The sequence below is a fragment of the Photinus pyralis genome, unplaced genomic scaffold, assembly GCF_008802855.1.
Source record: "Photinus pyralis isolate 1611_PpyrPB1 unplaced genomic scaffold, Ppyr1.3 Ppyr1.4_LG8, whole genome shotgun sequence".
NCBI lineage: Eukaryota > Metazoa > Arthropoda > Insecta > Coleoptera > Lampyridae > Photinus > Photinus pyralis.
In genome coordinates, this window is record NW_022170819.1 from 22,523,850 (window position 1) to 22,539,518 (window position 15,669).

Genomic DNA, 15,669 nt, shown 5'->3' on the forward strand with positions numbered 1-15,669 from the left:
TTTGTTTCATACTTTATTATAGGTACATAAAGCAAATACATAGGAAGCTCATTTACTACAAGCAAGAGAAGAAAATCATCAGAAGAGAAATTTAGAGATGGTACATAGGTACGGATTATATTTTGAAGTCTGATAATATAAAAATTAGATTGTCTGCTTGCTCTATTACGTTAACAGATTTCTGATGATTTTTCTCGGTCTATTCTACCTTTTAAAAGATACTTATGATTAATACAATCACTGAAGGTATTCGATTAATATGGCGTTTTGTTTGTACTATGAACATTATTGTTTTGTTACTGTTGCGTACTAGAATTATTATGACTTAAGGTACTATAAGGACTAGAAAAAAATTATACTTACATCAATACTTTTGAAGTTTACTTAGACAATCTTTTTTTGGAAAATATAACGTCTCGTATAATATCTAAGGAAACATTTATAATGTGCACACCCACAGCCTCTTTTATATTTTTCATATTACCATGATTATTCAAATAAATATTTTCATGGGCACTAACAAATGATTCTCGATTCTAGGGTGCCTGTGATTGGTGAGACATGATCAAGAGTCAGCTGCACTTCGCCCATGCGCAAATGGCCAACATGGCAGTATCAGATTAAACTTTACGTATATGTACATACTTCACATGCCAATAGATACGTGGCAAGAGAATAAAACAAATACGAATTATCTGATCACGATCTTCATATTTGAATTGTAACACCTAAACTCACAAAAATAAAACGACAAAACAAGAAAACTTAACTAATTTGTACTATAAGAAAGCAAATAAAAAGTACAGAGCTTTAAGCTTAAAAGATTGTAACATTGAGCACTTAATGACTAGATAAATGCGTCGATGTCAATCACCTCACAACCTACACTTTACAAACTATCAAATAAATATTCTGGAATAAGTATCTATATAGCTAATACCATGTGTGTGACTAACAAACAAAGATATAATAATTAGTTATGGTAACAAAATTCAAAAACATAAAAATAAAAAACAATGAACGGCAACACGACTACCACATTTTCAGTAGATATTAAAATATAAAAATTATTGCCACTTTTTTCCGCGTTCAAATACTGAACTAGCTTAAGTACAGGAGTATATAATGAGTAGACTTATTAGGAAAACTTATTTTAAAGTGTTTTCTAAACACTTAAATTACATAATAAATATATAGGTATCTTACAGACTTTTCTCTGCGAACAGTTTATATTATCGAATTGAAACTTGTTGAAGGCAATATTATCTCCTCCATCAGCGAAGATTCCATGGAGCTGCATCTTTAATCTAAACAAAATGTGTGTATTAAAAAGCTAGTTGTTATATACCACACTCGCGACTAGTGCAAGCTACAGTCTGGTGGTGACTTTCGTTCAAAAGAAGCTAAAGTTAGTACTCACACAATGTCGCAACCAAAAATTCAGCAATATAGAAATAAAAACTCAGGCGTTAATAAAAAGATGTGTCAAAACATCTTCCTCCCCCCACTACTAACCGCAATAATCGGCTGGCTTAAGAGTCATGGGACTCCCTGCACATAAATTAATTGACATAAAAATCTAAGATTACGAAGATTACGAGTGGTTGCAAAGTCTATTGTCGCAACTCACAAAAGAAATGACCCCCCATTAGCCTCGCTTATGCGGGTGCAGTTAAACCCAAATAAATCATCCCCTGAAACTGATACCTAGACAAAAATGCTTGCTTTAATAGTAACGTATGTAACCTGCTATCTATTAGTGTTCTGCTCCTATTTTCAAGCTTTTGTTATACTCGGACAACAACGAAATTTTGCCTTAAGTAAATTAATAATTCTAATTAGTTCGCGATAGTCGATAATTTTTTATAATACGTTCTCTCGTAAATACCTCGAGCTGGGCCCCACGTTATTGTGATTTTCTTGCTTTCTTTTGTTTGTGTTTACCTACTACTAATAATTAATTTGTCTACGGTTAAGTAACGTTACTTCTGGTTAATAGTCGTATTTGCACGGGTATGGCGGCGCTAAAAACTCATTAAAAAAAACATTTTCGACAGTCATATATCCTTTATGCCTATTATACATTCGTATAAGGTCTTTCGAATAACTTAACAATTATTTTAGGTTGCTATGTAAAAAAAAAATTTCGATGCCGTTGCGGCGCTCCAAAATTTTTTTCAGAAATGCGGCCACGATTACGATGTACCACGATTCGCTGGGCATTTTGAAATTTGCCTGAAATACCTTTCCAATGAAATTAAACGTGTCAAAAAGTGAAGTCTGCGCATGCGTAGAACCAACCTTATTTGCGCTCCAAATTGTTGAAATTCAACAAGCCACTTCTTTACTTGCGGATTTTACAATTTTGCCGACACTTTGACAATATTGGTCGGGCATCGTTTTCGTTATACAGGGTGGCAAAGTTACAATATTTTTTTCGTATTTTGCGTTTTCTCTCTTGATGATCTGGGATAATTGTTCCAAATTTGATACATCAATTATTTTTTGGAATATTTACAATAAAGTATCAAAATAGTTGGTGATACATTTTCTTTGTCACCCTGTATAACGGAAAAGATGCCCTTTACACCATTCATACATTTGCACTCTTTTCTTATTTTGACGAGTACCTACTATCCCCGGAAATATCTGCATGACATTAATTAACACCATGATGTATAACAAATAAAATGCATTGAATAATTGTAATGTCTTTTTTTTTTACTTCCGGTTTAGCCAAAAATGAACGTAACTTTTTGTTTTTAAATGCGCGTGAAGCCCTGTATATTTTATTGTTATCTGACGCAGAACCAAAACTATAACGGCTAACTATTATTTTATTCGAAAAGTGATAAAAAAAACCAAAATAAAAAATTCTTGTAACAAATCTGAAAACTCGAAGATGAAAAAAGAAGACATTACAATTATTATTATTAAATACATTAATATTTGTTGTACATAATAACAAATATTAATGCATTTAATAATTGCCTCGATAATTGCACTTTTTATTTTTTTGTACCGCTTGTTGATATAAACAATTCAGGGCCGTTCCTACCTACAGGAGGAATTTCTAAGTTTTAAATTTTAAGTTTTTTATGTGTAATATTTCCATTGTAATTTGTGACGAATGGAAGTAATTTTTTTTCCTGTAAGCATTATTATTATTATAGGGTGATGCGTAAAAATCACGCAGGCGGCCGAAGCAAAGGGCGGCTAGAGGTTATAAGAGAAGAAGCGGTCGTCAAAATGAAGGTAAAATAAGTTTTCCAACGATGTGTTGCAAGACCTATGTTGCCATTTAAAAATAAACAAAATGGCGGCCGTCTCAAAAAACCATACCTACGGGACAAACATTTTCTTTTCATGCTAGAATATGCACAAACACATCTTATTTAAGGCCTAAAACTTTCCGACCGATATCTCCAACCGGTTACACACCAACGTTGGTTCCATCTTTATTAGCCACTCTGTATATGATTATACCCAAGATACTTCGTACGTTCGTTTTCTTTTCTTTATCAAAATTGGGCCACTACAGGATAATAGTCCTTTTAAAGATTGAAAATTATAAAAAATTATTTGCGATCGTCAATGATACACAAGAACGGTTAACAAATCTTGCATTATATAGCAATAGAAATTTATTAGTTTAAAGGAAGTGGTTCAAGTTAGTGTTAAAGCGAGGAAAGCGAAATTTTAGTTTTGTGATTTTTCAGTTTTTGCATATTATACTCAATATCTACCCTTTTTGTGAATGAAATGTTTATTTATTGTTGGTGCATTCTTTTTAAATTACAGCAAAAAAATAGAGAATTATTAACTTGATTATTCTATAAAGTTGGAAAAAGGGGCGGCAATTTCATTTTGCCACGCAGGCGGCCAAAGTGTCTAGGAACGGCCCTGTAACAATTTACATGAATATAAATACTTAACATATCATTATGTAGTTTTTTATTCTGCGCCCGATAGCAATAAATACAGGGTGTTGCATTTCAAAACAAAAAGTTAAGGTCATTTCCGGCTAAACAGGAAGTTGAAAATGGAAGATATTACGGTTATTAAACACATTCGGTAATATACAGTGGGTTTTTTTTAAAAATTCGTACGTAGGATGTTGTATGCAATGTATTTCCCTATGTTCGATTAAAAAAAACGCATCAATCTATTGAGTAGTTCAAATGAGTAGTAGATAAAATTGACAGCTGTGGCTGTCACAATTTTTAAAATACCGCCGTCCAATTTAATTTAAACAACATGTTTACTTTAGACAAAGTAACTAAGTATTCTTTGCGTTAATATAAAGGTCCAAATTATAAATTGGTACAAAAGTGAGAACAGTTTTATTTAGGAGAGTTATTTGCAATATGTATTGAATAGATCAAATTAGTAACATACTAGATGCAAATAACCTACAAATAATTGAAGGTTGGTTCACAATGAAATGTGAGATCAGCGCGTGCCCTGTGAGGTTTAAGAAAAATTTATCCTAAAGAGTAAAGTTGCTATAACATGGTCCCTGTTTCATACTGGGTATATTACAAAATAGACTGCAATTACTAATTATAATTTATTAACAAAACTTTAACAAGAAGCATGTTGTCAGTCATGACTGAAGTTAGCTTCATACCAAACAGTCTCACATGCACGAACTTATAAATTAAGATGGACTGCTGATCAAACAGTTGCATAAAGGTAGAAATGGCCCTAGCATGTGCGCGGCCATGATGTGCACGTTTTAGTTATTTTCTAGGGGAATTTTCCTAGTGCTCAAGTTTTGAGACTATTGCAGGCTTGGAAGATGACATGTGTCACAGTAATTTATTTAGAAAACGAGAGGTTAATGCTTACGTATTTATTAGTTGGTTTGAATTTCGCGCCAAGTGAGTGCACATCATGGCTGCCCCCATGTAGGTGTCATTTGTCAATTCAGCATTAGCAGTCCATCTTAATTTATAAGTTCGTGCTCACACGGCTTCTTTAAAAAAAAATCTTACCAGGTCTTATTCATCATCAAGACTAGAAACCGTTGCTGTTTATAATCACGCAAGTTGCGCGCTTTGGTTTTGCTGGTGCGAATGTGAACCAAGCACATCTCTAGATTGATGCGTTTTTTTAAAAATCGAAATAGGGACATTACAAAATCGTATGTTCGCATTAAAAAAAAACTCACTGGCCCGTATGAATAAAAGTAAGCAAATGCTTATACTTGCAAAATTCAAAGTAAATACTCGTAAGTGCTCCTTCGCACTGGGCGACTTAGCAGCGCTGCTAAGCAGAAGAACAGGACGCAGTGCAACGCTGCTAAACCATGCTAAACAGACCAGTATGAAGGGGCAGTTACGAGTATTTACTTTGAATTTTGCAAGTATAAGCATTTGCTTACTTTTATTCATACAGGCCACTGTATACTATAATATAATCATACCAATTATTTTAAAAGTTCCACTGTTCACGGATGTTTTTACTTACCCTGTACATAGATAAGATGAGCGTTCCGGCACATTTTTATTTACGAATACACCACGGGATAGACACATACTGAATGAGAGAGGTATATTTCAAAGTAGTGACCTGACAGAAGGGAAGAGAAATAGTCTAAGGTAGCGACTGCTCTAGTCCTGTATTAAATTCAAATATATTAAGGTATTTGATTCAAATAAGAACCCGCTAACTAGCATAGATCACTCCCCAACTAGTGACTTTAGAATCCACAAAGAACCCGCTAAAGTCACTAGATATAGAAAGTACCGCAATCATCCGCCATTTTTGGGCAAATTTGCTGCCAACTTAAAAAAATTGACAAATAAAATTTGAATAGCTGTAATTTTTTATAACCTAACTTCATAGTACTGTCATGTTTTATAAAAATATATACAGATATCTCCAAACAGGTGGAACAATCCCTAACATTAAAGTTACTAGAATCTGGTAACTTCCGCCATTTTTGGGCAAAAATCATGCGTTCTCTCTCTAACACACGAGCCCAATGGATTGCGGTACTTTCTATATTTAGTGACTTTAGAACCCGCCATGTTTGTGCGCCATCTACGGAGGAACCATTGAACTTATGTCTAGTTTTGGAGGTAAATATCTCTTGAAACTTGACGCGTAGAAGGCAAGAACGAAAATTCAGAGATACAAACGATTTTTAAAAATTGTAGAAAGTAGGCGTGTTAGCGCGTTTCCTAATCTGATCCCCACCAGTCTGACGGCCAGTTCATGAAACTTAGCCAAACAAAGTACAGATGGCGGTAGTAAAAAACAAAGATCAAAATGTTACCACCAAAAAAGTCAAGGTACAGCTTTACACAAATACTTACTTCATGACATAATGGCTTGCGTTGCCGTACTAGCCGAAGTGGAAACTGACGCCGCCACCTGCACCTGCAAACTTTGCGACGTGCCGCTCTGCTGCGATAGTTCCGCCTTAACTCGCCTCGCTATGTGCGATCTGGTATGTTTTCTCAAGTGATCCTTCCTATAAAACCCCTTCCCGCATTCCGTACAGATGTGCCGCTTCTCGCCGGAGTGTATGACGAAGTGCAAGGTGAGCTGCTCCTTACGTTTGAAAGCCTTCAGGCACACGGTGCAGACGTACGGCCTTTCGGGATTGTGCGACTGTTTGTGTCTGGTAAGGTGATCTTTACGTTTCAGTCCGGCGCCGCAAATGTCGCAGACGAATCGACGTTCCAAGGTGTGCCCGACCAGGTGCTGTTCTAGCAGTTCCTTTTCGGGGTAGGCCATGTGACATTCGGGACAGCAGTATAAGGTCGAACCGTCTAAGGCTGTCGTTAGACGAATCTCCCCCGGTTTGGGTCTCGGTTTCTTTTCTTTTTCGGGTTTCTTTTTTTTCTTCTTTTTCACGGAGGTACCGTTTTGAATTTGTGCCGTATTGATTGTGGTGAGTGTATTCAATGTTGTCAGTGCGTTTGCTGTCAGCATGTTGGGATTTGTCGTTAACGAGTTTGTATTTAAGCTTCCGGTATTTAACCCATTGGCAGCTAATGCGTTACCACTAACGTTTACGTGTAATAAGTTCTCTGCACTTTGAACACTTAATTGCTGTTGAGTAACGTCCTTTTTTATGCTTTCTGCCGAGTATTTCAGAAAGTGATGCAGGCTGAGAGGTAAAGTAGATGCTGGAAGATGCGATAAGTAGTCCGCAACTGTTGAACCGGGTGTAGCTAATGATTGCCATGTTGTCGGCATTGCGGAGGAAGTATTGACACTCTGTTCGGTCTGATTAGTCTGCGTCTGCTGCTGGCTTGTTTGCGGCTGATGAGGCTGGTGGTTTTGTTGTTGCGACTGTTGAACCCTACTCTCTTCTTGGTGTCTTTCTTGTTTAATCTACGGTGTGCCATTATAATATGAAATAGTGACTACAGTTGCCGACTTACCTTCTCACTGCTTTGTTTATTTTGATGTTGGTTTGTAATCGTCTGCTGACTTTGTTGTAACATTACGGCATACAACTCCTGGGCCAATTCTTGCTGATCATATCCTTGTCTTTTGTCTTGCCGTACATTAACTTGGTGACCGTATCCGGAATTTTGATGTAGATAACCTCCGCCTTGGTATTTTGTGCTGTTGATAAGATGTTGCTGTTGTGACGGAGGATGATGTTGTGTAAATGAAGGAACTCCATTGGCAGTGTATCTGTTCGTGCCCGTATCTTGAGTGGGGCACAATGCACTCGGTGTACTGTCATGAGTAAACTTCGCAGCGAACTGATGGATCGTAGGTATGGAGGTAGGAAAGTGACCACCAAATGGAGAAAAATTCATGCTAGTTGTTTTATAGTATTGCTAGAAATTAAAATTATGTAAGCCTTACGAAATACTGATTTTTGCAAAAAAAAAACAAACGAATTATTAGGGGGTGAAATTAACAAAGTAAAATAATTAAATCATATATAAGTATGAAAGAAATAAGAAAAAACCATAAAGTAAGAAGTTTAATTACCCCAAGTGTGTTTAGTAATATGATACAATCCTCATTTTAACATTTACCCCTAAATCACTACTACCGCCATTTTTGTTGTAAGGGGTTGAAATAGGAAATTCAAACCGAGGCGGGAAATCCCCATGCCATTTGTCATAGCTTTTTGGAGGATTATTAGTAGGTACATGATAATTTTACCATACCTAATTAAAGTTTGGTGTGCGATTTTATTCTTGTTCTATAGGCATATCTAATACAAAATCTACGATTGTAGGTGTTTTCAACTGCAATTTTTGATCCAACAAGGAAAAAATCATACTGTTTCAAATCTGTTCCGACGCTCCAAAATACATTTCATACATCAGGATTCAGGTACTAAAAAAACGCCTATATTGCAGCCTTTAATTGTGTCATGCATTTACTGCACAGAACAGTAATGTAATTTACTGTTCGCTGCGAGAAGGGCAATCTTTTAAATAATATGTATTGTAGCGAATTTTCTAGAGCGGTATCAAGACGCCATCAAGGCGATAAAGGATTAGCTACGGGTGATAAAGAATAAAAGCGGATATAACTCATTAATTCTTTCTGTGGAAGTATGATATGCCTTTTCTAGACTTTTAGAGAAAGTTTATTGTTTATTTAATAATTAAATGACGTAATGACATTTATATTACACACATGGTGTCAGGTTTGTTTAAGTGAACAGTCATGCAAGTTTATGCCAGTAGTGACCAGATCTACGTCAGGAAAAGTGAAACAATAACTGCTGCAATTAAGTAATGCAAAAATTTAAAGCGGGCAGGCTGAAAAAAAGCGAGTCAAAAATCAATGCAAGCTAGAATCGTAACAGATCAACAAGAAATAAGAGATACAAAGTGTTCCAAGATCAGCTTCATTCAGTAGAAAACGCAGAGCGAAGCTATCATAGATACGATGATCTACGAAAAGAACCTACAATTTGTAATGTTCCTAGGGGTGTATCAAGCCGACACTGAAAACGTTGACTTACCCTATACTTACCGTTGGAAACGATGGACGTTTCGCGGCACTTTTGAATTTGGATGGCAGTCGGCTCGATATGGATGGCACGAATGGACTCCTACGTTGTGTAATCGGTTCTTATGTGTTGGAACGTGAGACATCATCAGGAAGGGAATTAAATAAAAGACAGAACTTTTGTGCGTAAGAAATAACAAGAACAAATAAATATATTAACGCAGACAACAAGACCATGTCAGGGAAACCTTCTACGGGACTAAAACCCTGACATAGGCCACACAAATACATGAAATAAATCACCTACAGCAATAAAATGCAAGAGAAAATACACATAAATAAAACATCTCAAATTGTATGATAAAAATCAGATAATCAAATCAAATGCAATTAAACAAGTTCATAAAAACAAAATACACAAGACATCATAAATGCAGTGGAAAACATGATAAATCAATTCAGTACAAAAACACATCAAAATACCTGTACGATCAATTGAGATAACACAACTCGTAAAATAATAAATTGCATGTACATAGGAAACATGTAAATGGTGTGGCTCTACTCCAGCCTTCAGTTAACATAATTTAATTTAACACGAAAAGTACATGTGAGAATGCCAATGGCCAATAGCAAGTATTCATGTGAAAATCGATTATCGCTCAAGCAGAACATATTTTAAATAGTGGAAATGTTAATGAGAGGGCCCCTACTCGCATTGCTAAGATGCTAAGAACTGCAATCCGCACGAGACGAGTAGGCAACAGATACAGCGAAAGATCGAACTGTATTAGGTACCTACTCCACGGAGACAGAATGACCCACTCGCACACACAAACATCGAAACATCAAATAAAAGAACCCCCCTTCGTATAGCTAACGCACAAGAACTGCAGCGCGCCACGAATCAGAAAGTAACAGATACAGCGAACAATCAAACTGTATTAGGTACTTCCCTCACGGAATAGTTACGGATCAATCGAACAGAGCAACATCGCACTGATAATCAACTCCTCGTGAATACAGAAATAAATACTTAATTAAACAAAATAATAAAAATAATCATCTGTAGGTGCAGTATAACAAACACGATTCATCTAACGGTACTCAAAACAACGGCATGGAGTATGCCATGATTTAGATATCGTAGTTTATGCAAAATCAGCAAAATGTAAATAATATCAAATTGTGGCAAGAAATGATTAAATAGCTAGTCGAAGAAATAATAAAATGGTTACTACCTGTAAATACACCTTCAAAACACCACCACCAAAATAATCAAGAATAAAAAAAAACCGGGAACGCGTGATGCCTTCAGTCGACCTCGTCGCCATCTTCTCCATTCTCCCCTAGCATAGCTTCGTTACCAAAATCCCCTAGTATTCGGCATCTGCGCAAAACAGTCGATTGGTTATATACAGAGCATATCATATTTTTGTTTCAGATGTAAAGGTGTGTTGCCTAACCATAAGGGTGGATTATCACAAATTAAATTTCTGCCAGGACTGTTTCCTCTGAAGCTTCTCTCGTACAATGATGTACCTACACATTTTGGAGAGCTGGGTGACTTTTTTTATAAGAAGGGGAAAGCTGTCTGAGCTTTAGAGCAGAGTATTATTCTAAGGTCTGCGCGATCTAGAGCACCAACGCCGGGTACGATATTGGGTGCGTTTATGTTGGAGCCGCGATAAGTGATAAGAGCGTCGATGAGAGCAGCGACAAGAGCAGAGTGCCGCGCTCTGCTTTAATGCGGTGTTTATGTTCGAGCTTCGATTAGCGCAGGACTCATCGCTCAGTAGTCAAAACATTAACGAATTTTACATCGTCCTTGATACTTTGGCATATGCCTGGCGTAACCGCCTCTCCCAGAATTTAGTCAACTGTCGTGGGTATGTGCCCCTGGTAGGAACTAATGGGGGTGCATCTCCAGCAATTTGTTGCTATTACGTTGGGTCGCGACGTATGCCAAACATTGTGGTGGAATTTGTGGAATGGGGAGGTTGGGGGGGGGGGCTGGGTGTTGTCCGACCCGAAAGGGTATGACCACAGTCTCGCCAATGGAATATCTGTATTAGAGGGGAACTCGGCTTCCTGGTGATGGCCCCTCACTCGGGCGTCCCATTAGCTTCCGATGCCTCCCTCCTTTGGTCTCGTTTCCTTCCTGTCTGTTTCTCCTTTTCTTATTGTTGTCCTCTCCCTGCCTTTCTTTTTGTCTCCTCCTCCTCTTGGCTGCTTGTGCTACTTTTTGGGAATTACTGATCAATTCACTGAAAATGCACTAAAGTTATTAACTATAAGGCGAAAACCTTCTATTTCTTTTTTTCAATTTAGTGCCAACTCCTTTCACTATTTGTCCAGAATGAACCTTTTATGGTGGTTTTTGTCTTTTTGGTCCGATAATGGAGGCCTGACAAAAATTTCACTGATTAAAAGTTCTACATCCATACTCGACAAGAGCGAAGAAAATGCGTGCAGAGATTATCGACGCTATTATCGTTGGTTGGCGACTCAAGAATGATTAACGCGCTGCTCCAATATAAACAGATCTATGCTAAGTACATTTACACCTTTCTATGCTTCGCTAGTATCGACGCTCTTATCACTTATCGCGGCTTCAACATAAACGCACCCTTAGGCTATGGAATAACGGGGACTGGATAATATGCCAGGTAGGCCAATGGGCAATGAGAACAATGATGAAGGAGGTGCTTTAGGCCAATCAGAGCTCGTAATCTTTAACTGGTACTTAAGTATAAATAGGGTCATATTTATTGTTCACCGAGGCACGTGGCGCAGTGGATGCGCTCACCGATTCTATTCGGAAGGTTGTGGGTTCGAATCCCGCTGCCGACTGCTCTGTCTGGGGTTTTGTCAGGGGGTTTTCCTCAGACATACGTAGCTTCGCATAATGCTAGCATTATATGTTGAAATCTACGAGGCGAATGCTGGAGCAGTACTCCCCCCCTCAGCACCCTAACTCCGTTCCTTCCGTTCCCATCCCTAACTTTACCCATCCTTACAATCCCGTTCTCTGGCTGAAGAGGGTCAGGAAGCCCTGAGCAGCCCGCCTCCGGTATCCCTGTAGTCAGGGATGCCGGAGGAATGAAACACGTTGGCCTTTCCTTTTCCTTTATTTTATTGTTCAGTTGTTCGCTGATGATGACACCTTTACTGTCTAAACGCGTTCGAGGATTTAATATATTATTGTGGTTTATTGGTGTTTTTGTTTTACTGTGCACTACAACATTTGATAAGTCTCTTTGGCCAGCTCAAATAGATTTCACAGCAACTTCACTCTTTTCCCATTTGTGAAAAATAACATTCCGAAGTTTCCAAGTTTATTATGTAAACTGTAAAGCGAGATGTAAAGTTTATGAAAATCAGTGTTAATTATCCGGACCTTCTCCAGTCTAGAAGGTATCTGAAGGTCCTGGATAATCTTAGACTAAAATTGTATTTCGAGATGAATGCCGTAATGTTAACACTCCCGCATTTACCTCTGCAGGGACGAAACACTGCCATGCGCCATTTTGTGGAACTTCTCATGCCTCGAGCAAAATGAGCATAGCTAAATCGAGACGCTATTTCCTTCATATACATGCTGATGTAAAAATTGTTAAGCTCATCACACAATGAAAAAAATAAAGAATAAGAAATAGTGACGCCGTACATGCAAAACACAACAAACAAATAGCAACAGACTATAAGCCAATCAGAACACTCATTCCGTTTGAATTTATGTCATTATAATGGCAGCAAAATGTAAAGCCTGTCTCACAATTGACGCCAACGCCGTGAACGCTAACGCGAACGTGAGCATTTAATTAAAACATGAATATTTACTATTTCCATTCACATATAACGCAACGGGAACGTGAAAACGTGAAACAAACGCGACAGTTGGTCAACTTTTATCTTTCCCGTTCCCGTTGGCGTTTTAAACATGCGCGCGCTTGCGATCCAGCCACATAACCTTTAAAGACCAAACTTAACTATTTTTGTACGAAGTATTGCATGATTATCCGTTTGTTGAATTGAATAGAATAGTCTGTGACTACCACAGAACACATTTTAATAAACAAAATATTCCGTGACAAAACTTAACACTCCAGGAGCGTAACGTTAATTGTGAGACTGCGAATTTGTTCATGTTCACGTTACCGTTTGCGTTTCCGTTGGCGTTTACGTTTGCGTCAATTGTGAAACAAGCTTAAGGCCCAGTTCAAATTGAACGGATCAGTGGCGGAGACGTGACGCAAACAAACCACATTTAGAAGCCGAGATTGTGACATGAAATATCGTCACGCATCGTGGCTCACGTAAGTACTGACTTGGAAGAGACACGTCCTTACACATACGCCACTAGCGACTTGGAAGAGACGTGGCGGTGGCGGGAAGGCGGCCGACCATGCCACGTCGCGTCAGAATACGATACATCGTTTGTTTGCATGGGGCAGCGCGGAGAGGAAATAAGTATGTGCCACGTCTCCGCCGCACGCCCGCTCCACAGGTCCTTTCAGTGTGAACTGGGCCTAAGGCAATAGCAGACTAATTGCACCGACATCAAATATAATTCCAAGTTCATAACTTCACAAAAACAACACCTCATACTTGTTCTTCGACATCCAACTGTAGGCTCGAAACCCCGAAACCAGGGGCGGGCTACCCATCTTGCCGGAGCGGGATTACGCTAATCAAAGTTCTTCAGTTTAGAATCTATGTGCGATAAATGAGAGGCGATTCAGTAATTTCCACATATCTTGTTTTTAGTTAAATTTGCCTGCAAGGCCATGTAATTTTCCAACTTGCTTTTCACAAAAGGACTTCATTGCACCAAAGATGAGGCATCTAAGGATGTCTTATCACGTGGCACTTTTCAAATTTAAGCGGGATCTTGTTTAGTTTTGGAGGGAGTATCATTCGGGTGCCATTTTTAAACGTTGCCGGGTTGACTTTATTTCCGTGTTCTTGTAGTGTGAAGTTAGAGTAGAACCTGGGGGTTAAGTACACCAGTGTTTCTCAACCGCCGGTCCGCAAAGAATCTTTGCCGGTTCGCGAAAAATCCACACATCGCGGTCATATAAGTTGACGTGGGACTGATCGCACAAAGTACAAATTATCCGCTAGTAGAAGATGCGGTTTATAAATAAGACCATTTACGTAGGCAAATTTGTATGTAATTTTGGGGTACCTTTGTAAATGGTGTTATTCATAAACGCATTTCCACCCACGAAAAATGACTTTTGTACAAATTGGGAACGCGAAAACCGTGTCTCCCAGCTCCAATTTGTAAAAAATTTTCCGGGGGTGGACCCCCCCTCTCCTTTTTTCGGACCCCCTGGTCCTCAAATATACCTACACACTTATCCTTCGCCGGTCCCTGCACCACATACGGTTGAGAAACACTGAAGTACACTACACCATTAAACTCTGAAAAATTTGAACTTTCGGAAAAACGTTTGCTTTGGGTATAGTCGGGAATCCTTAGAATCAATTTGAACACAGTGATTGGAAATAATAATTCTGATACGTCATTTAAAATAAATTTATTCGCATTCTATTTTAAGTTTTCGAAAGCTTTCCTGAGCATTTGATTACAGAGCGCTGCATACGGATTTAATTCAATCAACTGAAAGGAAAATCGATTAAGTGCCTACCAATCGCGGAGGAAAGGTGCGCTTACTTGATTTTTGGCAAACAAACTACCGAGGCTGGCGGCTTTCTCAAAATCTTCTTTTGCGAGTTCGATTTTTTCATCTTTGCGGTACAAAAGCCCTCTTTGGCAGTAAGCTTGACAGAGGGTTCGTTTTTGTGAATTCTTTGACCCCAAATCGATCGCCATAGTTAAGTCGTCAAAGGCACCTTAAAATACATTTTCAATAATCTGAATAAATTAGCTAGGTGGATACCAACGGGTGGAATTTCTCATGAACTGATGCACTTGCGCTCTGTTATTGTAAATAGATGCTCTTTGGGGAGAAGTCCGAATAGCCTCACTTAACGTAGTTAAAGCCTCCTCAAACTTCGAGGCTTCTGCCAATTTGATTCCGTGTGCCTCCAATTCTTTCGATTTAATGACATCGGGCGTATTTGGTTCTTCATCTAAAAAGATGCCCTTATGTTGCAGCTTAATATTAAAGCTTACATACTGACCTTTTATGTTTTCGTTTAAGTCTTCATTGTAAGCCTGGTCCAGTGGTAAATTTGGATTAAACAAACAATTTAGCACGGCCTTATCATGCGAACTTAATTGCGACATATTCGAAACGAAAGTATGATTGGGATTAGTGCATGGAATTTTGTTTATTTGCATATTTAATTATCAAGTCTTTCTAGTTATTCGAAGGTTGAGAACATTTACATTTATTTGCATCGGTATCGACAAATCGATTGAAATGTTTTCCTCTTTGCTTGGCGCACATATCTAGAAACCTGTTCCTGAAAGTACCTACCTATATGCCCGTTCAATCTTATTCAACATAATAAGTAATAACCAATACAATGGTTGTTCTGGACTAGCCATAAAATTGATCCGTCTAATCATAAAACTGCATAGTAATTATCAACGACGTCGGAAGGCAATAACGGGTGGGGGGGGGGGGCAAAAATCAGCGACCATGGAGTCTGAAAGGTCCCTCCTATGCAAAATTGTGTACAAATTAATGCAAAGCAGTGGTTTTTTTAAGTGACCCTGAAACCTGTTTATTTTAATCAATCAAAATAATA

General features: G+C 38.2%; 2 protein-coding genes across 3 annotated transcripts; both read right to left on the minus strand.

Annotated features, from left to right (window-relative positions):
- LOC116179790 (zinc finger protein 382-like) lies at window positions 1–10,237 on the minus strand. 2 transcript variants are annotated; one of them, XM_031499633.1, is made up of 4 exons: window positions 10,185–10,237; window positions 7,401–7,808; window positions 6,324–7,350; window positions 1–1,307 (listed from the first exon to the last, which is right to left on the minus strand). In XM_031499633.1, the coding sequence occupies exons 2-3, from the start codon at window positions 7,785–7,787 to the stop codon at window positions 6,325–6,327; spliced, it is 1,413 nt and encodes a 470-aa protein (XP_031355493.1). In that variant the 5' UTR covers window positions 7,788–7,808; window positions 10,185–10,237; the 3' UTR covers window positions 1–1,307; window position 6,324. The 2 variants fall into 2 exon arrangements, with proteins under 2 accessions (XP_031355493.1, XP_031355492.1); XM_031499632.1 differs by lacking the exon at window positions 10,185–10,237 and adding an exon at window positions 7,966–8,059.
- A 4,236-nt stretch (window positions 10,238–14,473) lies between these two features.
- LOC116178849 (tetratricopeptide repeat protein 36 homolog) lies at window positions 14,474–15,254 on the minus strand. The gene is made up of 4 exons (XM_031498479.1): window positions 15,097–15,254; window positions 14,857–15,045; window positions 14,627–14,805; window positions 14,474–14,572 (listed from the first exon to the last, which is right to left on the minus strand). Exons 1-4 carry the CDS (start codon window positions 15,200–15,202, stop codon window positions 14,501–14,503), a joined length of 546 nt encoding a protein of 181 aa, XP_031354339.1. The 5' UTR covers window positions 15,203–15,254; the 3' UTR covers window positions 14,474–14,500.
- Between the last annotated feature and the right edge of the window lie 415 nt (window positions 15,255–15,669).